Source organism: Maniola jurtina, chromosome 1 (genome assembly GCF_905333055.1).
Source record: "Maniola jurtina chromosome 1, ilManJurt1.1, whole genome shotgun sequence".
Lineage (NCBI taxonomy): Eukaryota > Metazoa > Arthropoda > Insecta > Lepidoptera > Nymphalidae > Maniola > Maniola jurtina.
The window spans coordinates 7,492,760-7,519,863 of NC_060029.1; the positions used below are offsets into that span (position 1 = coordinate 7,492,760).

At 33.7% G+C, this 27,104-nt stretch overlaps 1 protein-coding gene across 3 annotated transcripts in view; it reads right to left on the minus strand.

Annotated features, from left to right (window-relative positions):
• LOC123867484 (neural-cadherin-like) overlaps window positions 1-27,104 on the minus strand; it is a 201,076-nt gene that overhangs the window by 89,443 nt on the left and 84,529 nt on the right. For all 3 annotated transcript variants that reach the window (XM_045909533.1, XM_045909541.1, XM_045909549.1), the window contains exon 2: window positions 8,274-8,417. In XM_045909533.1, the coding sequence (XP_045765489.1) occupies window positions 8,274-8,417 (144 nt within the window). The remainder of the gene's footprint in view (window positions 1-8,273; window positions 8,418-27,104) is intronic.

Below are 27,104 nucleotides of genomic sequence, written 5' to 3' on the forward strand. Positions count from 1 at the left end.
CCTCAGGCTCTTAATCTATACTAATATTATGAATGCAAAAATGTGTCTGTCTGTCCCCTAACTTTCCACAGTCCATCCGTAAAACCGATTTGACAAAATTTGGTACAGAGATAGCTTGCATCTCGGAGACCGACTGTTACTTTTTGTCTCAAAAATTAAGGAGTTCCCATGGGATTTTTAATAAAAATCTAATTTCACTTGGAAGAAGTACCGGGCACCATCTACTTGGTACAGAGACAGCTTGTATCCCTGAAATGGATATAAGCTTTTATTCCATAAAATCAAAGAGTTCCCCTAGGATTTAAAAAAAATCAAAATTTGCTAGGTTGCGGGCATCATTTAGTCATAATTTAATAATGATAGGAGTTGATAATATTGGGATTCTCTTCTTTCTATTTGGTCTACTTACAACTCATATTTTTTCCTACGATAAAATTTATTCTTCTTTCATCTTATTTCCTTAAGTAAATCCTTGTCTCTCGTTAAGTTAGATGGAGTTAACGGTGATTTATTATGTGACTCATTTATAGCTTCGTAGCGTTGTTAATATAGCTTGACAGGTTCAAAGAAAGCCTTAATTAAAAGATAATAAACTGAAGAACTTTCACTATGAAGTTTAACTTTTGTAGATGAATTTTTATAAATACCTTCCTTTCTATTTTATACAAACTGTTATTTCAGTAGGTACCTACGTGTACGTTTGTTGAGATTTTGTATTCATTTAATGGTGTTTACATTTTTGAAATATTTTAAATTTTAATTGTTGTTTTAACTGTTTGAGCCTGAATAAATAAAATAAAACATGTACCTAAACCTAAATATTATATTTATCTTAATACAATATCTTTCATGCAAATTTTATTTATTAAAACTGCACTGATACATACCTACTGTCTCCAATTACTTCATTTCATTTAGGTTACTATTGCGAAAGTAGAGTAGTAACTCTTATATAAAAATGTAGACCCCGTACCTCGTACCACGACTTTTGCATTTTACGCTGTAGAAAGATTAAAAAGGAAGTCGTTTTTGCTACTTTTAAAGTAGTATCTGGAAATCTCGCCTAGACATAAAAAAATTAAGATGTTTTGAAAGAGCTTTCAAAGTGGTACGCAAATATTCGTCGAGACTAAAAGAAACGGAAATAATAAGACTACAAAAGTTCTGTTCAACAGTCAGAACAAGAGCTCCAAGAAATCTTTGTAATTTTTCAGAGCATCAACAAATTATGGACCCTCAAATTATAAATATAAGATAAGAAGCAATCCACACTTCACTCCACTCCGTAGGTTGCATCAGACCTTAGTCAAAAAGTATTTTTGTTCTTTTTATAAAACAGAAATTGAGTGTTATAGTCGTGTAATTAATTCTGTCAAAGCGTTTAAAAATAACCTTTGTTTCAGTTAATTTGGACCCTCAAATTGTTTTAAATTAAGTACCTAATGAAATGCAAATACGCCAAGACAAACAAGGGGCTTTAAGGGTAATAATATACTGTTTTCCTCTGGTATTCCTTCACGATCCTTTTCTGACAAGCCATGTACAATAAACACCTATATCAATGTAATGTGTACAAATTACATTCCACGAACGAGTACGCAGTACACTGACTTTTGATTGTTTTAGATAAGATTACCAGTCTCTTCAAAACACAATCTGGTGTTCACTTTACTGAAAGATAGGTATTCGATGTTTGCCTTACCGAGAGTTAACTTTTAAATTGGATGGTAACTAATATTAACTTATGAGATATTTACGTAATCTGTGGCATGACGAAGATGCAAACAAGCCAAAGTAAGAAGTGGGAAATTATGTATGATAATAATATTGATTCTGTTGTCTTGATTATGTTAGGTTATGTAAAGCCTCCGGTAAGACTCTGAAAGGCATTCGGGAGCAGTGGTGGCACACATAGAGAATTTAGCTCCGGGCTCTGAAATCTATAACATATGAAACAAAATCCCAGGACATTTAACTGAAATCACATTTTCCACACTTTAAGCCAGGGGTCCTTTCGTCGTATTGACTTTCCCACCTACTATTCTCTTCCCAACTCCTATTATAATATTTACTATTACTTAGATATTATCGACTACTAAAAACAGACATCACCAAAAATAAAACTACATTTACTCGAAAACAAGCGCTCGAATATTGCCGATGAGGCCAAAAGATTTACGACGTTGTAAGAGAAAATTTTACTATACCTACTTCCAATTCCGTCAATGCCTTCCGAAATGGGTCCCAGGGGAGATTTCACTAGCACGATAAAATTGTACAAATCATCGAAATTGTCTCCCACTGATATACCGACTGTTTACATAATTTTAACCTGAACCAACGATATTACATATTATACAAAAAGATGTAGATATGATAACTATTACACAGGGTCACATATTTTGTAGAGGCTATGTTTTCTACACTCATGCGTTTTAATCATGCCTTTTAAATCTTCTGTCTTTCTCATCATCGAGCACGAATGTTATATGCCCCGTCATAATATGAACGTAACATGTATATGTTATAACGTCATTGGCCTGAACACGAACAGTCAGTCTAGCAATACTTTTTCAATGATATTTCATTCTGATTCAATTTTAAGCTGAAAAGCTGGCCGTATTGAGATAGAAAGGCACCAAACAAGAATTTCATAACGATTATTACTTTCTGCAGAATAAACTTAAGCGACCGTAGAGAATAATTAATATGACCAGTGTCGTTTGCAAATTGTAATAAAGTTAAAAGCACCACTCACATCTCAAGCAATTAGAACCAATTATACTTTTATTGCCATTTTAATAAAAGTAGGTAGGTATTATGAAAGCGGAATTCTTATATGCTTATTACGTTTTCAATGCTACATTTTATATAAAAGATCTTAGTAACGGTGCAATTCATCGATTAAACACAATACTACGAGTTATACACGTATTTTCTAGTGGATCGAACACAATACTATGAGTTAAACACGTATTCTCTAGTGGATCAAATGCAGTCAGTCTAGCAATACTTTTTCAATGATATTTCATTCTGATTCAATTTTAAGCTGAAAAGCTGGCCGTATTGAGATAGAAAGGCACCAAACAAGAATTTCATAACGATTATTACTTTCTGCAGAATAAACTTAAGCGACCGTAGAGAATAATTAATATGACCAGTGTCGTTTGCAAATTGTAATAAAGTTAAAAGCACCACTCACATCTCAAGCAATTAGAACCAATTATACTTTTATTGCCATTTTAATAAAAGTAGGTAGGTATTATGAAAGCGGAATTCTTATATGCTTATTACGTTTTAAATGCTACATTTTATATAAAAGATCTTAGTAACGGTGCAATTCATCGATTAAACACAATACTACGAGTTATACACGTATTTTCTAGTGGATCGAACACAATACTATGAGTTAAACACGTATTCTCTAGTGGATCAAATGCAGTCAGTCTAGCAATACTTTTTCAATGATATTTCATTCTGATTCAATTTTAAGCTGAAAAGCTGGCCGTATTGAGATAGAAAGGCACCAAACAAGAATTTCATAACGATTATTACTTTCTGCAGAATAAACTTAAGCGACCGTAGAGAATAATTAATATGACCAGTGTCGTTTGCAAATTGTAATAAAGTTAAAAGCACCACTCACATCTCAAGCAATTAGAACCAATTATACTTTTATTGCCATTTTAATAAAAGTAGGTAGGTATTATGAAAGCGGAATTCTTATATGCTTATTACGTTTTAAATGCTACATTTTATATAAAAGATCTTAGTAACGGTGCAATTCATCGATTAAACACAATACTACGAGTTATACACGTATTTTCTAGTGGATCGAACACAATACTATGAGTTAAACACGTATTCTCTAGTGGATCAAATGCTATACTACGAGTTATACGCGTATTTCTTAGTGGATCAAACACAATACTACGAGTTATACACGTATTTCCTAGTCGATCAAACACAACATATCGAGTTATATACGTATTATAAAGAATACTAACCATCACTACGAGTACATGAAGTAACGACACTCACATAATAAAGCGTTATCCTTGTCCTGCTTGATTTACGTATAACGCTGTCCTTGTCAATAAAAGAAAGTGTGTCGAGGGTGCGATAATTGCTTCTCGCTACCAGATCGTACAATAGTACCCGAAATTTTCCATTCTAATATTGAAACTGAGAACTCTTACTTTTGGAAGTAATATTCGAATCATTGAGATTCAGATGACAAACGAGTGAACGTAATATAATATACGTAAATGCCAATAAGTGAATTGGAGTACAGACTCGCACAAAGGCTTTTCATCTAAATCACGGAGAAAAATATAGAAATCCTAAATAAAATTAATGCTGTTAATTAGCGACCAATAGGTTTTATATGATATTTAAATATTATAAAAAGTCACGTGCATGCATTCAAATGTGTCGGTATATTTGCTTAAAATAAAGTGTTTTAATACAAAAAAAGATAGGTAACGAAGTGCACGATTCCATAGTCTTATAGTATAGTTAGTCATGTTTCAGTGTGAACAAGTATTCGGCGCTAGTTTATAAAACGGACTTTTCCAGGTAGATTCGAACGATGAAGAAATCTTTTCTGAGTTAGAAATGAAGAAATTATTTCGTCTATTTTAGTATAGAATACGTAAGCTCTGTGTAAAGCCGGGGTGACTCAGCTTGTATACATAAATTCAAGTTGTATATATTTGATTCATGAACGTTCCCAGTTTCCCGTGTAAACATTTAATTGCGAGGAACTTGCCAAACTGGCTCTGACGCTACGAACGATGATACTTTGCCAGCTACATTTATATTATAAATTGACTCCCAATGTACCAAAAACGACCCTGACCTACAATTACTGGTTAGAATGATTTTGAACCATTTTTAGGGTTCCGTACCTCCAAAAGAAAAAAAAACACTTATAGGATCACTGTGTTGTCTGTCTGCCTGTCTGTCCGCCTGTCCCTCTGTCTGTCGTGTCTGACAAGAAAAACTATAGGGTACTTCTCGTTGACCTAGAATAATGAAATTTGGTAGATAGGCTTATGTTAGGTTTTTTTACTAGTACCTATTCAGCAATGTGTGGGTACAATTAAACGAATGGAACAGTAATCTACTGATATTGAATTAGGTATTTTGTATACCAATGAAATTCCATTTCAAAAAGGATCGGAATTTAAATGAACAAAAGCCTTGAAGTAATATACAAGGTATTGGTGCTGGCACAAAGACTCTTGATGAAAATGTATTTAGACCAATATTATACAGGCTTAAATGAAATTTTGTATATTTTGAATTTATCTCAGTAATATAAATAAAATACATTGCAGAATATCTATGGAATATAATACGCATGTAAGCTTTATAATATGAATGTTATAATTTAATTTGACACAGTAGTTTATCTGCGGTGTGCAAAATAAAATGCAATTTGATAAATTTTAAATGAGTTTTAAAGTTATTCATTACATTTCTGGTCAGCGTGCACGCTGTTACCTATTTAATTTTCCATGTTTTTTGAAAAAAGATTGAATAAGTATTAAATATTTTATGTTTCCATGCATATCTAAACTTAACAAGTTCCGATTTTAGGACCACAAGATTGTGAGGCCAAGTCTTAATTTTGTCCTATTTATTATATTTAGGTATTCATAATCGGAACATTTGTAATGCAATCAATCGGTATAACGGATGAAGTAACTTAATTTCAATATCTTATTATCGATCGATATCTTATTGAACAAATTATTATTATTTATGTATCTAAAATTATTAAAACGTCTTCAATCAATATTCTACGCTTTAATAATCCATACTAATACTATAAATGCGAAAGTATGTCCGTCTGTCTGTCTGTCTGCTACCTTTTCACGCCCCAACAGTGTAACCGATTCTGACGAAAGGTACAGGGCTAGCTTATATTCCGGGGACGGACATAGGCTACTTTTTATCCCGGAAAATCAAAGCGTTCCCACGGGATCTATAAAAATCTAAATCCACGCGGATGAAGTCGCGGGCATTCTCTAGTAAAATATATATAATTTTAGATTTTCAAATATATAAATTGAATAATATACCTAATAGGTACAGTACACCCAAATTAATAATGCGCATGTAGATCCGATCCGATCAGATATTCCGAATCATTGAATCGTAAGAGCCCTAAACAATGCACTTGCATTTTGCACCTTGTTATAAACAAATAGGAGTCAATATCATGTGTATCATACGACCGTTGCCGAACAGTGACGACTATGCGCATTATTAATTTGGTTGTACTGTAAGAAGCTATAAAAGGTAACGAAAGCTGATCCATTTTTACAACTCTTTTTTACAGCGCTATTCAATAACTGTGATTGAAAGGCATTCTCTTTAGTTTAGTATACTCAATTAACTGGTAATTGAGAATGCAGTCGTAAAAGTCCCGTCAACTAGCTGATCCAGTGAAAGCACTAGTTTAATGTTATTTTTAATGCAGGAATAACTCCCAACTTATTCTTTATAAAACTGCATATTAACATTAATCCTTGTGAAAGATAATAATGGATTATCCCTTCAAAATCGGTATAAGCTGAGTTGAACAGCGAATAAGTAATAACTGAATGGAATTGTTATAAATTCCGCATTCACTACGAGTACTTGGCTGTGATTATATTTTAAAGTAAAGACTGTTATTTTGTTAAAATCACTGTTGAAGGAATGAAATTAAACATTCAGAAGAATGCGCTAATTTTACATGTGAAGTCTAAAAAGTCTAACCTAGTCGATAAGATGCCAGATTTTCGATCAGGTAATTACATTTATGGTGAAAGAGAGCCAAGGTGTTCTGTGGGCAATTATTATAAGCCCCTTTGCAAAAAAACGGGCGGTTTTAATTTTTGTTTAATAGGCACTGATTTACCACTACAGGATATAGGTAAGTACACAGTGAAAATATAAAAAGTGTTGCTAGATAGATTGGGTATTTGGTCAACATTCATTGAAATTTCTTAGCTTTTGCAGATATAACTATAAAAATTCAGGCCTCGATAGCACTAAACTTGCGCGTCAATAGTACCTCAATCTCTTCAAAGAGCTTTTGTACCTCAAAGATTATGATGTGGCCTACGCAATAGATAAAAGTTTAGGTCTCAAAGAGATTGTTGAACCGTCTGCGCCATTGTCAAGGACAATTCAGTCAAGTGGCTAATATTCAGTCTTATCTATCTATATAATATGTAAAGAGATAAAGACTGACTGATAAATCAAAGTACATCTTAAATCGTTGAGTCTAGAAATTTGAGATTTTCTCGGTAACGAAAACCCTTACTAATAAAGAAAAATTTTTAAGAAATACCACCGAGTGAAGCCAGTGGGTCAGGTATTTTTTTTTAGGAACAATAATTATTTACTTTTATGAGAATTTTGTCTAAAAGCTAGGCTGTCCTAGGAAAGTGATGCCACCACATAACTGCCCCAATTTAGCGCCGAGTGCTGTCATCAAGTCACTGAAACCTTGTTAAACTCGGTACAATTTACACTGAATGGAGTTGAGTGTAATTACATTATTATCCATGTATCAAACTGCATATCAGTATGTCCGTGAGTTTCCACTAATCGCTCAACAACATTTGAGAAACGGAGTCTTAAAACTTACGTCGAGTTATTCGTAAAATTAGTGGATCAAAACATTGCATCTTTCCTAACAAACCCTAGCTTAATAAACATTAACCGCACTCACCCATTTTAATCTCTAACAAATTATAACTATTCGTTGGTTTTTAATATTGACTTATTCAAAATCCATCCAATTAAATTCATCAAATTTTGGATAGAGGACCGAAATTCCAGACATAGCACGTAAATTCCTTTGTATGGGGTCTACAGAATGTGTCTATCTCTGAGTTATTCGAAACAAATTTTAAAATTTGAGTGGAGATAACTAATATTATAATCACAAGATTTTTAATCATGATACTTTTTGTCACAATTTTCGTGTTTTATTATTCAATATATTTAACTTTCACTTAAACGGGGACTTTAGAAATTATTTACGAAAGAATATATCATTAGATCACTGAAAATAAGAATGTTAAAATTATTATCATACATTTTTGGATTTCAACTTGCAACAATAGACCATTTGGTACTTATTCTTATTTACCTGTGGAATATCAAAAGAAAGTAGTGGTATAAACTGCCAGGACCTGTGTTTCTAAAATCGATTATAAATGTTTATAAAAAAATATTGTTCGGTAGGTAGGTTTATGCTAGGTACTCACATTCGTCGTGGTCTTTGGCGGTGACGGTGAGGACCGTGTGCTGAATGTCTTCATTTTCGTCGACTTCCGCCTCGTATAACTCCTTGTCGAAGTACGGCGGGTTGTCATTCTTGTCTGCGATGCCAATACGGATGAACTTTGTCACTGAAAGCAAAACAAAGAATCGAGTTATGACGAGAGATTGTACATACGTGTGGTGTCTCATGGCTTTTTCAAATAAACCATGACATAATTAAGTAGTTAAAAAGCAGATATTTTTGTGGTGCAAGTTTTCACTCAAATGCTGTGTACCTATATTATAAGCTTTCCGAACCAGTGGTAGATGTTCTTGACGATTCAAAAGTACTTGTAAAAGTTTAATTGAATAAAAATATTTTGATTTTATGACCTTCTTAGATGTGTAAAGTTTGAAAGTCCATAATTTCCAAATTATATCCCTTATATCCATAAAAAATTATTGGCTTTTCGATCAAAAATGAAGAAGTAGGTACAGTACGTGTTCCAGGATTTTTGGAATTTCTATCCTCTTACGGATTTTCAAGAATTCCAATCTAGCGATGCCGGGGCGGGTCAGCTAGTAATAATATAAAGTCGTTATTCACATAAAATACCCTCTGATTGCTGGAGAATTGCTAGGGGTCGTGACTTTTTTTATTTATCACAAATAATGCTACTTATGTTTCTGAGGTTAAAAATGCGGTGGGCTTGCAGATTCTTTCGCGTCTTATTCTACACCAGCTGATCCGTCCGCCTTCGCTCGGGCGAAATTTGGTATATCTACCAATCTTACATTTATACATAATAATATGTTGCTCCCGGATAAAGAAGCTTTCTAATGGAGAAAGAATTGTTAAAATCGGTTCAGTAGTTTCAAAATTCATCGATTGCAAACGTACAAATCTTTCGTCTATCGTCAACAAAAAAAAAACAGAATCTTTATTGACAGAAGTGTAAACTTTCTTTTAGTCTTCATCCTGATTCTTGTAATGAACAACATTTCTTTAGTTCTCTCAGTTTATGCACCTTTTATATAAAGAGTTTAACTCGCGTTTGTTATACTATAAGTACCTACTACAGTTAATAGCTTTTCAAGAACAACTAAATTTCCGAACTTAAATCAACAAATCGCGAGAATCCGTGAGCTAACTTTGTTAGTACTAGCACCAGATTCAACATAGCAAAGCTAATGTATATGTATATAATGAGGAATAGGATAACTATAGACTAGGTATCTGAAATATTGCCCACGTGGTGCAAAAATAGCATAAGCAATTTCTTCACAGATTTAAAAAGTTATTAAGTATTAAGTGTGGCACTAGTTTGTGCCGTTATATAATAATTATACGAGTAAATGCCAATGAATAGAATGTGTCTCTCTGTCTATACCTACCTTTTCCTTCCTTCCTTTACCACGGCCTATTCCTTTTAACTATTTTGACGTAAAGAGATAGCTTGTATTATGGATACCGGCACATATTCAAAAAATTAGAGGCCCATCAAGATTTTGAAAATCCCAACCCACGCGGACAAAGTCGCGAGCATCATCTTGTCTAAAATGCAACATTTTTTGCGTCACATAAAAGTTTATAATCTTTTAATAAGCGTTGAACAGATGAAAGTAACGAATTCAACCTACATTTGTATACATTTTTATGAGACAGTCTAATGAATACTCCAAACGAACCTTAATCTGCATTACAGGGTCGTGAGCAGAGATGAGCATTAATGCTACTTTTAAATTATTTTCATTGGTGAAATTATTATTTTTCACAAGCGATTTTTGATGGGAAGTTTTAACTTTTTGGTTTGCTACATTAATTTCACTAGAAATTATGATCACGATCAAAAGCGCTGATATTTAATTTTATTGTAAATGCAAAAATTCGCTTTCCGTGAACTGTTGCAATCGATTGCTTGCTACATTAAACCAAAAAAAAATCATTTTCTAACACGCAGCTATGCGAGAGTTCTCGCTCGCGCATTCTTTATCTCGTGGCTCGAGTCGATGACCGTGCGCGCGCGAAATTTAAGCGGGATAAAATGTAATTCAAACTTTGTTAGATTTTGCTTCGAGATCATTCACACTCTACCTGTGAAATTCCATCTCTAGTCGTGAGTAAAAGAAAATTAGAGCGGAAATTGCTACCGCTTGAGGTACACGTAAGCAAAGATAAATTAGGGACATTTGTTGAAAATATGTCCAGTTGCTTTATTTGCGGACGCACAGTTACGGTGAGGCACGGTGACCGTTATCTAAAACACATGAACATAAACCTAACTTAGAGTTTCGGGGCAACGACGCGATGGGCTGAAGAAAACACTGAGCACATCCTGCGAGGAGGTAGGTACTAGAACTTTTGATACCTCCCAGATACTGGGTTGAGTGATGAAAAAATGAGACTTAGGTATATTAACGTATTCAAATTTTTATTCACTAATAAATTGTTTCAACTTAAGCTGGCATGTCTCTAAATGAAACAATTATTTTAAACTTTAGGTGCGTTTAAAAACAAAGCATCTGACATATAAGTACTTATACTTTGGCAAGTTAAAAAAATCATTTTATTTAAACGGCAACCCTATTTTAAATTAAATAATATATTATATTCTGAGCAACAAACGTAAATTAGGTATATTATTATCTTAAGTGGGATATTATTTCATTATTATAGCGTGTATTTTGTATAATTACATTTTGGGAACCCACAGCTGTAGTCACGAATTGTTTTACAATCTGTATTTAATTATATTGCAAAGAACTGCTGGTCGACTGGGCAGGACACTAAATGAGATATTTATCACAACGATTTTGTAACTGCACATAACTCATGAGTTATTGCGGAATGAAACAAGTAATCATAATGGATTTTATTTTGTGATTATACAGCTGCGAAACTAGAGCATAACTGAATCTTTATGCTCTACCTTATACGCACTGCATCTGATCCGAATCCAAGAATTCACGATCCGAATCCGAGAAATCTCGGTTGGAAGGAGCCGTAATAACTTATGTGTAATGTAAAATGTTATTATTCATCTATGTACGTGGATATGTAAAAAAAAACAAAGAATACTATTTATATGAGAGGTTACGCAATAGATCCGAATTTCAATTCCCGAAGCCGAGATTAATGTCTCCGATTCGAAGCATAGTTTACGGACCGAATCAACTATACTTGTATGAACGCTTGCGCATTGCATACGATCCGAATCCGAGCCATCATGCAAGCAGCCAGGTCTAAAGAATACGCAAATAACATCGATGGAAACGGACGCGCAGGAAAATAGACATTCTGATTCAACCTGAGTTTTCTCTCTCTCGGATGTAAAATGTTTTGAAACATCTTAAATCACATGCACATATTTACAAATATTTCAATTCAATGCCGTTTTCGTTCCAATACCCGGAAGTCGTGTATTATTGGGTATTTCCCAAGAGTTTAGGGGTGAGTATGAGCGGAGTCATTTTCAACGGGCCTCACGGCCACTTATGATTAAATCCCAAAAGGAAGAGACACTGGCCTTTACTACCCATTCTCGAGCAAGACATTTTATGAGGGTTGTTTCTAAACTTCCAACCAAGTATCGATGTTAAACCTTCCACAAGTGACTATAAATGGTAAGTTTCTGAACACTGCGAAATTGCCGAATGGATAATCTACTTTTGATTTATTTTGCTTTAATTCTCATTCATCATTATCTAGCATTAAAAAAAAACATTATCATACAAGTTATGCGATACAAAATATGGTTTTACGTATAAATTTTATAAAAGCGTCTATTATGTGTGTTTACAGAAAAGCGGCACTTTGTCCACTGCTGCCATCGCATGCTGGCGGCTGCCGTCGAGACGCTGGCAGTTAGTATCGCATACCTATCAGTATCTGCAACCGGCGCACAGGCATCTGTCGCGGTTGTCGACATTACGACGACGCCAGCGGCTGTTACGCGACAACGACAGCATCCGACAAAGTGCCGCTCGTCTATAAGACAACTAAGTACTTCTATATTGAATCGTTTTACATCAAACTAAAACAGCTACAAGTACAAGTGAATAGTTATGACTGAGTGCGTCATACTGCGCTACGGCTGCGTAGCACACTACATCCTTTTTTCATAAATCGAATATACTACTGAAACTTCCGCAAACTATGGAAGAATTACTCAGTTGAATTCGTGATATTATCTTCAGTAGTGAAAGCATTACGAAGAATCTACATAAGGAGAAATTTCTTGGTCTAACTTAAAGTAAAGTTACATATGTGTACATAATGCGATTAGAGCAAAATGTGAACTTTTATGCTCTAACATTACCATGAGTGCATAGATAGAACAACTTCGGAATTTCTAAATGAAACTATTATAATAAAATTCGCTTGTGTTGTGAGCATGACGGTATTTGGGTTGATGACACTATCTTATAATAAGTTTCACTTTCAAGTTCCTAACATCCTGACGTTAAGCAAGTATAGTACACTGCCCTGACATTAAGAACACTGACAGAGTGTGTTTGTAATTGGTTGGTAAGAACAAAAACAAGTAGGCAATCATCTCATAAAATGAATAATAGTTAGTAAAGTAAGAATATTGTACAAATAAAATAGTTTTACCGTAGATTTGTCTCATACAGTAAATATTAGTTAATTGAGTAAAAATATTGTACAAATAAAATGATTTTTTTTTGTAGATCCGTCTCATAAAATAAATAACAGTTAATATAATATTGTACAAATAAACCTGTTTTATTGATGGATATAAATGCTTTAAGCTTTTGCGGTAAACCTTATAAACGAAAAAGACTATAAAAAAATTACTCTCGTAAGAAGGCACAATAGGTACCTATTAGATACTTGAATATTTTGTGACAAGGCTAACTATAAGTAGGTTATATTATGTACTCAATATTAATTTCTCATAAGCCACAAACAATGGAATAAAGTCACCTAAAAACTATTGATGAATATTTTTACCTCAAGCGAAACGTACATTTTATTAATCTAAAATACGGCGGTAATGTGGATAAAATTTACTATGTCCATAAGAAATAAGGCAATAAGTCTTTGATAGAAAACAATTTCGTACAGGATATTTTATAGGAAAAATATATTGTATAGCAATAAATAAGGATAGAGAAAATTAACATAAAAATGTCTATTTTTCTTTCTTATCTAAACGCTTTCTTTGACTTCAACCTCTTCATATTTATCCAGTGTACTTACAATTTTATCCCAACTTACCAAATATTTGAACACAAAATTCGATCAATATTCAGGCATACGTTTACATAAAATTTTTAGTTAAACATTTGTAAGCATACTGAAGAACACAAAAATATGTGTTAAGCAATTAATAAATTAAATGTATGATAACTAATAATTAAAATGCAAAAGTGTGTCTGTCTGTCCTTTTCATGGCCCATCATTAACCCGTTTTTAACAGACCCATTTGGTACATAGATAATTTGCTTCTCATAACGAACTAGAGACGGACTTTTTATTCCGGATAACCAAAGAATTCCCACGAGATTTTAAGTTAAGTTTATGAGAATAAATTCACAGGAACATAAATATGGTAAACTATTAAAAAAACCTTACTATTTGATTTAGGTTCAGGAGTAAAGAATAATGAAAAGTAAATGTTTTAAAACAATAACCTTTCTAGCTTATTCGCAATATTATTTCAAAAGTGAAAAATCCAAACTTTGCTGTACCTACAGTAGAAGCATCTGCTAACCAAAAGATTTGAAAGCTTAACTATTATCCTGAAACTACTGCGGATTGGCAAAATCCCAGAGCTACTTGTACTGCTGCGAACGTGCAGATTTTCTTACAATTTATCGTAATGTGCGCAGAGACACTCTACTTAAGTGAAGGTTTATACAAACCTATTTGACAATATAAACAAACGGTAAACGATTTCCGAATAACGCGGTGGTATGATTAATTATTTCGGAAGCAATATGCTTTTCACGAGGAACAACAAGCTTCATATTTTAAAATGCACTTTTGAAATTGCGCATAGTGGAGTCTAATCTCATGAGGATGCTCTGGTGACGGAGTGAAACGTAGGTACGTTTAGTGGGTTTAAGACGATTTGTGTGGTGTTACGTGGTTGTGATGTTGTGTGGTGGTGGTGCATATTGCTTGCTTTTCCTTCTTTTTGTAGTGGGGGGATGGGCGGTGCACATCGCATGCTGCACGTTGCTGTCCCATGTGTTTTTGCTTTTTTGGTTGCTTTCACAAACCACCACCATTCTTACTTTTCATTAGGTATGAAAAATCCTAAAAGCAACTGAAAGCACAGAGCTACACAGAAGCACATAGGACATTCCAAAGAGAAGGGAAGAGAAAACAGGAAATCATCAAAAAAGCTATTCTTTTTGATAATAGGATAAACAGTGATATCCACGTAGAACTTAAACCACTGAGTCTAGTAATTAAAGATTTTGCAAGGTTCTCTACACTATGAATAGAAAAAAAAAGCCATTATGGAGTGAATACACAATGCCACTAATAAATCCTTGTCAGTGTTTCCTAACGCAAATTGTCCTAGCTATTTTTATTAAGTTAGCTAGTTAAGGTAATTGCTATTTGACAAATCGCAAAAATGCTGTACTTTGAAGTAAATTGTTTATTTTTCTAAAGCATTAACAGCTATTAAATACATGCAATTAAAAACTTCAGTTTGTGAAGATTATAAGTGCCTCTTTTTATTTAGTATACATTATCCCAATAAAAAAAAAAACCAAGTTGAAAACATTGCTGTTCGCAACTTGTTCTGTAAAAGTTTTCTTTAACATCTTGATACTTTGAAGCCAACCTCCAGAAAATGATATGTTTAGGTTTAGCAATCAATTTTAACTGTTAGTTTTATACTAAATGTTTTTCGTTTCTTAAATAATCTAAAACTAACCAAAAAACTTCCTGTGCTATTTATTTTCTTGCAGGCGCTCTATGGAATTCAGTGTCCACTGGACTGTCATGGCGGAAGGACTGTGCGCGTCATTTCGTCGCAAAATATTATTTAAAATGAATTTAAGCTTATTATTTTTGAATGAAAGTTGTGTTTATAATCGTTGAAAAATAAAATAGGGATTTTTTCATTTCTAAATGAAGCCTGCTTATATACTAAATTTTATTCTAAAGTTACGGTTTTACCAGGTAAATACTCGGAGGTTGTCATAGATTATGATGACAGATAGTAAGTGTTCTAAATAGGTATTATACCTATGTTAGGAGATAGCGCGCCTCGTTCCGGGTGCCGTATTCCGAAATGGATTTCGTAGTAGTGCAAGTTTGGTGCAAGCCCCACATGACGGAGGGGTATGCGTCAGGCATTTCCTGTGTACAAAAAAAAGACCTATATTTCGGATCCATATTTCATCACTGACAATATGCACTATTCAAAGACTGTTCTTCAAGCATTGAGGAATTTTGGACAGAGACATCTCGAAGGTTCCCGAAGGCTGCCTGAGTTAGATTTGTCGGCTAGCTAGCTTTTTTCGAAATTGGACTTACTTAGCTGGATTGTGTGTTAGAGCTTTCTTATGAGATATTATATGTACATAATGTAACCATGGGTCTCATAAGAAAGCTCAGATTCATGCTGCGGGCAATGGGGAGAGCCTAAAGGTTGGAACGCCATTTCGGCGGCCGTGTTTCCTGCCATATATACCTTAGATACCTGCAAGCCAAGAGTGAATAGGCATCTTCTAGGTAAGCGTGCTCCAACTTGGACCTCATCATTGCTTTCTTTAAAGCATGATTGTCGTCAAGCGCAAGCGCAAAGATTCAGGCGGCGCAAACCCGTAGCATGTGGAAGACCCTATTAAAGACCTATGTTCACTGTGGACGTCTGTCGGTTGATGTTGATGATTATGTCTTTAGTGCAAGTAGTTCAGTAGTTTCAGAGTTTATCGATAACAAACAAACAAACCTTTCCTCTTCATAATATATGTAGTTAGTAGCGCAAACTTGGAAAAAAATCTCGTGGACACTCTTTGATTTTCCGAGATAAATGTCATTTTACCTGACAGCCCTAATCAATTTTATCACTGATATTAATAACTAATTCATAACCGTTAAACCTAAGTGTCAAAATCTCGTTTTTCTAGTCGAGTTCCGTAGGCTCTTTGAACCCACTGCATTATTATCCCAAGAAAACCTACCATTAGATGTAGGAATAATGGAAAGAGGTCACAACCCTCAGCAATAAAGAATACGATGCGGAGAGAGATGTCACTCTCAAGGTCTTTAAATGTATCCATGCAAAAAACCACGTCGACTGGTTGCTCCGTTGCAGCGTGATTGAATATTAAACCAACAAACACACTTTCGCATTTGAAATATGGCCAGTGATTATAAGAAACAGTTTAAATCTCTCTCTGCTCTCTGAGAGACGTTAGGCAAAGTGAACACGAATTATGACACTTCTGTGTTCTTATACAAGCTTAGGTCTCTCAATTTTGTCAATTAATGTCAAATTTCTTTCTCAGATCAAAACCTAGTAAGTGGTTTAAATTCAAAAGAAGTTTAGGCCGTAGTTCTTTCTGGTCCAATGCGGAATGGCATACTTCACACACCTTTGAGAACATGGAAAACTTGCAGGTATGCAGGTTTCCTCACGATGTTTTCCTTCGCCGTTAAAGCAAGTGATATTAAATTGCTTAAAACGCACATAACTGAAAAGTTAGTAGTGCGTGATTCCGGGATCGAACCCCCGACCTTCGATTAGGAGGCGGACGTTCTAACCACTAGGCTATGACAGTTTTTAAATTAAAGGGGTTTAAATATTTTAGTGTGAAGACTGGCCAACACATTTATTCATTACATGTGCATCATTTTCTTTTTTAGGGTTCTGTACCTCAAAATGAAAAACGGAGCTCTTAAAGGACCACTTTGCTGTCTGTCCATTTGTCCGTCCGTCCGTCAAGAAAACCTATACAGTACTTCCCGTTGATCTAGAATCACGAAATTTGTTCTCGGATTTATTCCTTTACTTGGGCTATGAGAGTTGAGACCTATCTACCTGCCCATAATTCTAGGTTAACGGGAAATACCCTATCGGTTTTCTTGACAGACACGACAGACGGACAGACGGACAGAAAGACAGACAACAAAGTGATCCTATAAGGGTCCCGTGTTTCCTTTTGAGATATGGAACCCTAAAAACATTATGTAAGTATGCAAAGTATTTCCCTTGCAAACCATATTTAACAGTTGACATGTAGAGGTCATTGACTTTTCCTATCTTACTTTTAAGTTTTAATGCATTATTAAGTATTTACTGTTTTGACATGGTATTTAGATAATGGGTGATATTTATTTTATTTAATCTAATTCCTTTTAAAAACTTAGTAAGGCGCATTAATCTATAAAAACCTAGCCAGTTCAAAGACTTACTATGTTTTAAAATGGTCAAAGCGACTTACTAGCTTTTAATTTTACTTTAATGTGGGTGTCCTTACAATACAACGGGACATACTATGAAAGTTAGGCTTATGACATAAAACGATTTTCGGAAAAATGACATTTACTTTGTTTTGATATGGGGCGGTCGATATAATTAGGTACTAGGGTAAAGGCTCGAGTAAATGAACAGATTGGACGTTTTTACATGTATTAAGAGCTGGAATAAAAAACCGGCTGATATACCTTTTTTAAATATTTTCTTACAAATTCTTACACTTTTTTCAATTTCAATTTCAAAACCGTGTTCCGTTCAAACCGTTCAAAAGTGCGTGTGCGTGCGTCCATGTGTGTGTGTGAGTGTGTTGTATGTTTGTACGAGTGTTTGTGAGTGTGGTATTGCGTTGTATAACCACATGAGTAGCGAACAGAGTCAAAGCTTCATACAAGCGCGCTACGATAGGTACACTACTACAAGCTTGAGGCGCGTGTGTGCGTGAGCACAGGCGCTACGTCGCGTACGGAGAGAAATCGGTTTATACCGGCTCGGCCTGTGCTCAAGCTCAGGGGCTGCAGTACACGTCGCGCGTCGTGTTTTCATTTAATTTAATGTTAATGATAATAATTTAAATAGTGTTTAAAATCTATTTTCTTGAACTGTCATAGATTTTGTTCAAAATCAATATCTGAGGATCCCTAGGATCACAAAACAGGAAATTGTTACCAAAATTTAAAAAAATCGACGCCATTTTGAAATTCTTTGTTAATTGACCGATTTCGTTCAAAATCGATATTTAGAGCTCCCTGGGATCACAAAATAAGAAACTGTTACCAAAATTTAAAAAAGTCGACGCCATTTTGAAATTCTTTGTTAATTGACCGATTTCGTTCAAAATCGATATCTAGAGCTCCCTGGGATCACGAAATAAGAAACTGTTACCAAAATTTAAAAAAGTCGACGCCATTTTGAAATTCTTTGTTAATTGACCGATTTCGTTCAAAATCGATATTTAGAGCTCCCTGGGATCACAAAATAAGAAACTGTTACCAAAATTTAAAAAGTCGACGCCATTTTGAAATTCTTTGTTAATTGACCGATTTCGTTCAAAATCGATATTTAGAGCTCCCTGGGATCACAAAATAAGAAACTGTTACCAAAATTTAAAAAAGTCGACGCCATTTTGAAATTCTTTGTTAATTGACCGATTTCGTTCAAAATCGATATTTAGAGCTCCCTGGGATCACGAAATAAGAAACTGTTACCAAAATTTAAAAAAGTCGACGCCATTTTGAAATTCTTTGTTAATTGACCGATTTCGTTCAAAATCGATATTTAGAGCTCCCTGCGATCACAAAATAAGAAACTGTTACCAAAATTTAAAAAAGTCGACGCCATTTTGAAATTCTTTGTTAATTGACCGATTTCGTTCAAAATCGATATTTAGAGCTCCCTGGGATCACAAAATAAGAAACTGTTACCAAAATTTAAAAAGTCGACGCCATTTTGAAATTCTTTGTTAATTGACCGATTTCGTTCAAAATCGATATTTAGAGCTCCCTGGGATCACAAAATAAGAAACTGTTACCAAAATTTAAAAAAGTCGACGCCATTTTGAAATTCTTTGTTAATTGACCGATTTCGTTCAAAATCGATATTTAGAGCTCCCTGGGATCACGAAATAAGAAACTGTTACCAAAATTTAAAAAAGTCGACGCCATTTTGAAATGCTTTGTTAATTGACCGATTTCGTTCAAAATCGATATTTAGAGCTCCCTGGGATCACAAAATAAGAAACTGTTACCAAAATTTAAAAAAGTCGACGCCATTTTGAAATTCTTTGTTAATTGACCGATTTCGTTCAAAATCGATATTTAGAGCTCCCTGGGATCACAAAATAGGAAACTGTAACCAAAATTTAAAAAAGTTGGCACCATTTATAATTCTTTCTAAATTGACTGATTTCGTTCAAAATCGATATTTAGATCTATGGATCGATATTTAAAGATCGATATTTAAACTAAGCAAACACAACAAAAACAAACTTTACCATCTTGTTGAACAAATAACTATTGTTAATTAAATTGTATCCTCCAGTGCCAACCCTACCAAAATAGTTATAAAATTTGCTCGCTTCTTAGAAGCTTTGCCTCTGTTTGCTACTCTGTGGTATAACACCATGTTAGTAAATCTTAGTATATTTTTAACCGACTTTAAAAAAAGGAAGAGGTTCTGAATTCGTCGGTATCTTTTTTTTTATGTATGTTCCCCGATTACTCAAAGACGCCTGGACTGATTTGGATTTTTTTTTTTGTTTGATAGGGTATACTTTGCAAGTGGTCCCATATAAATTTGGTAAAGATCTGATGAATATCTTTGAAGATGGAGAACAGAACTCTTTAATGGATAAGAGCAAATTCAATTTTTTTTTAATGTATGTTCACCGATTGCTCAAAGACGCCTGGACCGATTTGGAAATTTTTTTTTTTTTGAAAAGCTAGGTATACTTTGCAGGTGGTCCCATATAAATTTGATGAAGTTCTGATGAATATCTTCTGAGATGGAGAACAGAACTCCTCAATGGATAAGAGCAAATTGCTCGCGATCAGTGTAATTGCTTAGTAAACAGTAGGGTTTTAGCTGGGCATGGCATATTATTATAGTACAGTGGGGCCACTAAAAATTTTGAAATAAAAAATTTTCAAAAGAAAAATAAAACCGACTTCAAAAACCACAATAACTTAAATTATTTTTTACTTTTTAGTGTTTGTGATTTTGAAATCGGTTTTATTTTTCTTTTGAATTTTTTTTATATTTATTCTGGTATTCTTCTTTCTTGGATATGGATCCCTCTTGGGTATCCCCATTTCTCTCTGTCTTTGGTACTATCAAGCTAATTTTCTCTCGCGATTTGCACAATAGCATTAGACCAACGCGTCTTCGGTCTACCTACCTGTCCTTCTTTCATCTGTAAAAATCGATACAATATGACCATTTGCATTTCAGTTTTAGGGCATGTCTCAAGGTGTCTGTAGGCTTTGTCTTTTTTCTTATGTCTTCAATTCTCACTTTGAATATTTTTTGCTTAATTTATGCAACTTGCCATCGCCCTTTAGCAAGTTACTATTTCTTTTTATATTCTTTGTCTGGACCCATGTTTGGCTGGCATAGGTAAGGCATGGCAGGATGCATGTATCTATAACGGATCTTTTAAGATGTACTGGGTAAGCTCCTTTCATTCTTTCCTTTTGTGCCCAGTAAAACAAGCATACTCGGGCCACTTTGAGAACCCATTAGCAGCTAACAGCAAGGCCTGGACTCCAATTTTTATATGTGGAAGCTGTATTTCCTCGTTGCGTTTATGAGCAAATAAGAATAGTTAACTACTTTTACTAAAAAAAAAATTTATTATTTGGCGCGAACCATCTAAACACCATGATGATTATTATTTCTGCGTTGTGAATATTACCAGAAGAAACAGCAAAAAAATTGTTCCAAGCGGCTCTATTGTAACTTGCAGTCTGCAATTTGAACGATTCTGACTTCTGGTGATAAATCTGTACCTCAGCCCCAACCCAGTACCTCTAATCTACCATTTCAAGAACTTTTAGAAGGTAGTGACGATGTAGTGACTTTTTTACATCTCAACTTAGACCATTCAATCAAAATTATTTGGATCACTTAATGAGAGATCTTAGATTGTCTAAAAAGCATCAGAACATGTGGCTTCTCGGCTCAAAGGAACAAATCTGATAACATCAGACACTTGTGTTACGGTATATTATTCTCACTACTCTTAACACATTCAGTAGCTGATGTTGCACTTCCAGCGACTTGGATGCAACAAGGGCGTTAAGTTTCATTTTCTCTGTAGTCATTTGGACTGTTTTCCAGAAAATTTAGGTGACTTTCAAACTAAGATAACTATACCAAAGGGGATAATATCATATGAAAGGGCTCTATTATACATTCTAAAACAGGTTTTATTTATTATTATTATGTAAAAGAGTTTTTGATTTATCGCGCAAAATGTAGAAAAAAATATACAATAAGTCAAAAACTGAAAATCTGACAATTTTTTTTAAATTCCAAGCCGAAAATATACTTAAGAATTTATTAATAGGAATCGAGAGTTTATGCACTAGATAGAGTTCGTTCATTCACTGAAATTCCCAGTTCATTTACTGGCAATTTATCCTTTTGTTAAATAAAATAATTTATAATAATTAATACCACGCATTTTATTTGATTTTTTGATATACTGTGTACAGATACACAAAAAATAAAAATTATATATAGAACAATTCTCATATATCTTAATTTTAGGTGAAAGTCAGGGTAATCCTTATTCGTTCATGTACTGGATCTTTTACCCTCCTACGTCAAAATACTAAAAGTCCGCGTAAATTTCGCAGATTGAAATGTCTGCTTGATTAATTGTCAATAGAGGGTCATGACATGTCAAAATTGCTAGTTTGAAGGTGAAATCGTCTAAGTCATTCGAGATGGTTTTCCTCTTAAGTATTTCCTAAGGGATGAAGCAGGGATGGCCGCATCTAGTTAGTGGCTCTACTCGCTAAGCCGTACGGCATACCGCAAGGGGGATTTTGTTCCAGCACGTCACCAATTATGTATTCCTAGCTGTTGAGGTTTCAACATAAGAGGGGTGCAATCGTAGTGCACTCCAAACAAGCGTAGTTAAGCTCTCGTTTGAATATTAACCAATAAGACTCAATAAAATTTGGTAGATATGTTCTAAACACGAATGTGTACAGCTGTGGGTTTCCAGATTCCCGTTAAAATATTTTGTTGTAAAATTACACGGGCTCAAGAATTTACATAAAAATCTTTAATCCCGTCTAACTTTAAAACAAGACGTTGTTACTGAAATCTGAAACTACAGGCACATGACATTAGTTTATAAATCGTGTCTACAAAATTTCATTAAGTTTGGTTGCTAGATATTCAAATGAGTACAAAACTACGTTTGTGTGCATCGAGTATCATTAGGTAACATCAAGAAATGAGGTCATCAAACAGGATATCAGTAACAGAATACAAAAGAAATACGAGTGTATATAATATCACTATAAACGAATTCGTTATGAAGTACCGCCCGCCTGATAGTGGGAAATTCCCCAGCGTGGCATCTCTCATAAAGGTCATTGGGTAAATTGAAGCTATAAGCGCACATAAACGTGATAAAATTGGGATACCACTCATTGTTAAACACATACCAGCATTTATTTATTAAAATATATTTAATATTTTCGGCAATTATCCATTAATGTCATAATTTATGAGTTTATTCACTGTATTGAGTAAGAAAAGGTGACCATTTTATTATTATTTACATAATGAAATTTCAAAAAATTATCGCCAAAGAATATTTTCATTAATCTAGAGAATACACGAGTTTTTCCGTCTGTAGTCTAAGGTCTAGGTCGTTAGCGAAGTAATAAGTAGGCTGTGACCTACTATTTTTTCTAGGTTTCTTGTAAAATGAATTGTACCAACTTGTCCTCAATATAATATCGTTACATGATAATATAGTATTCATTAATCCATTTAAAACTCACTTCTATAATCCTTATTTAAAATATTATCGAGACATTATTATCGATCTCTAAAACAACAGCATATTTTTCCTTTAAAAAGTAGACCAATTTCAAACAGCGAAACGTCGTTTTTTATCAAATCGTAATATGCAAATTTAATTCTACAATTTATAGTTGAAATCTTGTAGGTACTACGGTTTCAAAGATCGTTTTATCTTTTCTTGAAACATTTTCGATGTAATAACACCTAATTTTATTATTAGCTAGCTATGAATTTTGTTGCGTAAAATGTTAATACTGACAGCTTTTTAATAAAACCCAAAGAAAAAGTAGAAGAAAAATGTAAAGTTCTTCTTCCTGGTTTTAGTTTTAAGATAAAATAAACGAAATTCGTTCCCTTTGTTTATCTCACCGATATTACGTAAACTAAGTTTCACGGGTGAATTTCTCGCTAATAAAAACAAATCAGCAATGGAAAGCGGCCTAACGACGCCACGGACGACACTTAAACAAACCATGGTGCTGTTTGTGTGGGACTCTAAAGAATAATTTTGTTAGAAAACTGTCGCCGTAAAAATTGACGCGTACCGTACTCGTTGAATATTCAGCCACGTTTTAGCATATACGAATGAAATGGTCCCAATGTCCTATTAATTATTCCACAAACCTGCGCGTAGCGTTTAAGTTATTATTCAACAAGAAGCACTTTTGAAATTAAAACCTTATTATGAATTCAAAGTTTATGTACAAAATAGTTTTCAAGTTATCTCGTACATGCAATTGTTGGTTTAGGTACTGGTGATGTAGGTATATTGATTTACAATATAATATTACAGTGGTTTTTAGCTGCTTGGATAATAAGTACATAATAATTATTTTGTTGCTGAAACACACCCACTAAATTAAACGCACACGTTAATAATATATGAATGTAAAAATAATACTACACGGTGCTACGGCTTTTGTAGATAATTAAATTCCTGTTAAAAGCTAAATGTTAGGTAGGTACTACTGCGTAGGGTTTGAACATTCATAATTACACGTAGACTAATTTTATTACCACCACCAAGAAAAAGGCTCGGTAACACGTAATAAAATGAATATCTTTTTGCGAATAGTATTTCATTTAAAACCCGGTTTTTTATTAATTATTATTTGAAGCACAAAGGAGTTCCAAGATGGACCTATAATAAATACAGAACATAGAATGTCTTAACAGATTTTTTTGTACCTACAATTAAGGTTACTTACCTATTGAACGTGTTAGAGATTCTGATTTTGGAAAAATCTAAATATAGCTACACATGAATGCGCAGCTCAAACCTATGGGCCTAGGAAACTGAAATTTTCCACAGAGATCCCCTTTATAATAAAGACATAACAAGGAGTAATGAAATTACCACGGAGGGAATAAAGAATTTGAACGCCATGGTATGGCAGATTGTGGCTTGAAACAGTTATTGTAACAAAAACTAATGTACCTACCTACAATCACCAAATACTTATAATATATGATTTGATTTTATTTGAAAAGAGGATTTATATGTTCGCTGAGCGTAGCCGCAAACGCTCGCTAGTAGATATCTAAACAGCATTTTTTTAACCTGCCAATCCAGTTACTTGAAGTGGTACCTGAAGATCTTAACTAAGAAAAAATTTAATACCATAACTTTAGGTGTATTAATTCAAATCAAACGCGGGAAAAGATGTAATTAACAGTACAATAATATCAAATTCTAACAACATTAATTAATACGTAATATATATTTTATCTTAATGTTCAGTTTCTGTGTAAATAGCAGGTATTATGCTCACAATATTACTAGCATACAAACAATTTATTTTAATGTCTTCTGCGTTATAGTATGTGACATCGGCAGAGTGTATTGTGATGTGTTTGCACTCGAAACAGCAATTTCTCGAGAAGAATTGAACATATTCCCGCCAGGTCGACATCCAATACGCTTGTTTATACCTATCACTCTACAGAGAAATACATATATCTATACTTATAATAAATATTCAATAAATATGCAAAAATATAAACACATTTAAATATATTATTACCCATGTATCTATTATTATAAATTCCAAAGTGGGTTTATTTTGTTGGTTTGTCCTTCAATTGCGGAATTGCAACGGAGCAACTTATCAACGTGATCAAAGTGAAAGCAGAGATCTTGAAAGTGAAATACAGGTTACTTTTAATTTTTTTTAAAGGAAAATTAAAGAGTTCGTACGGGATTTATAAAAAAAATCGTGCGAACTATCTTTTACTTACTTAATTAAACTAGCATCGAGAAAGCATACTTGCTTGTTCTCAATAAATTGGCTGATGAGCAAATATAATACTGTTAATATTTCGCTTTATCGGTAAATACAAAATATGAACTGAAATATGAAATAATGTTTAACATTCTGCAGTTATTTATTTTGGCTTAAGCCCCATAACACACAACTACAAGTAATAAAATACTCGAGATAATTAATGATGATTGAATTGAGAGTACCAAATACCTACCTGTAACCAATGATGTATAAATATATTTTATAGAGAAAATAACCTCTAAAGTTAAAAAGACGACACTAGGGTCATTTTATGTCCTTTATTTTGTAGAGCGCTATCGCTCCTACTCTCGTACGTTTTGTGTCTCAAAAAAAAAAGCTGGGTATTATAAATAAAAATCATATTATATGAAAGATCCCTTGAGAACGACTCGACTGATTTTCTTGTTGTATCGTCATTGTAGTTCGCTTGGGTGATTTGTCAGAATAAAATTTTGAATTTTTCATCAGAAATTGTACGAGTGCGAAGCTGGGTCAGTTCGCTATAAATAATTATAGTAATAAAAAATAAAATCTATGTTTATCTGTTGGTTTATAGATATTTGTATAAAACTAACTTCCACGGTGTATGGTACGAAAACCCCAGCGGGAAAGTGACAATATCCTTTATAGGCCATCCTTGAGGCTTGAACAATACATGTTTATGAGGGTTGTTTCTCAACTTGCAAAGCTGAATTCCGCTACTAACCTTTTTCTATGGGGATAATTTTCGGACCCTATTGATTTATATAGAAATTTAAAAGAAAGGTGTGTTAATTCACAGCCAAATAAATAATTACAAAAGTTTTTGCTTTGTGATAGGTATTTATTATATTAATGTAACCGGAAATGTATGAAATCTAGGAATTGTATACAATTCCGGGCCAATTTAGGAAATGTGTTAAATAATTTGGCAAAGGATTTTTATTTCATATATAATATTTCCTAGCAAATGTAGGTAAATAAGTACAATTCCTAGGCATTGTTTATAATAATTCCTAAATACTCGTAGGAAATGTATAAAAATTAACACCATATCGTAGAATTAGTGAATGAATAAAAAATAAAACACCCATAAACTGAAAATCTTGATGAGCATGATAATGATGATCACCATAAGCATGATTAACATGAGTCTCAATTCATCCGTGTTATATTACAAAATAGCCCATATTCCTGTGGAAAGGAAAACAATTTCGTCCAATAATATTCACGAATTCACATTCGTAAAAGAATATTCACAGAAAAATGGATTCAATGGATATAAAAAGAATCATCTGTAGGTACCTATTTTGTTTATTGGTTGAAAGAAAAATAAAAACTCATCTGACAAAAACAGAATTCCTGTTCCATATTAAAATAATAAATAAGCCGTAACACGATGATAACAAATTTTACCACAAAAATGAACTACAAAAAGAGCCCACATTACTTTTTTACGCCCATTCAAGGATGGATTGAACTGTAAATAGCGCTCATTTGGCTACCTTCCAAGAAAATCGTGAAAAAGAATATTGGCCGATATCTTAGTATAAACTCGAAT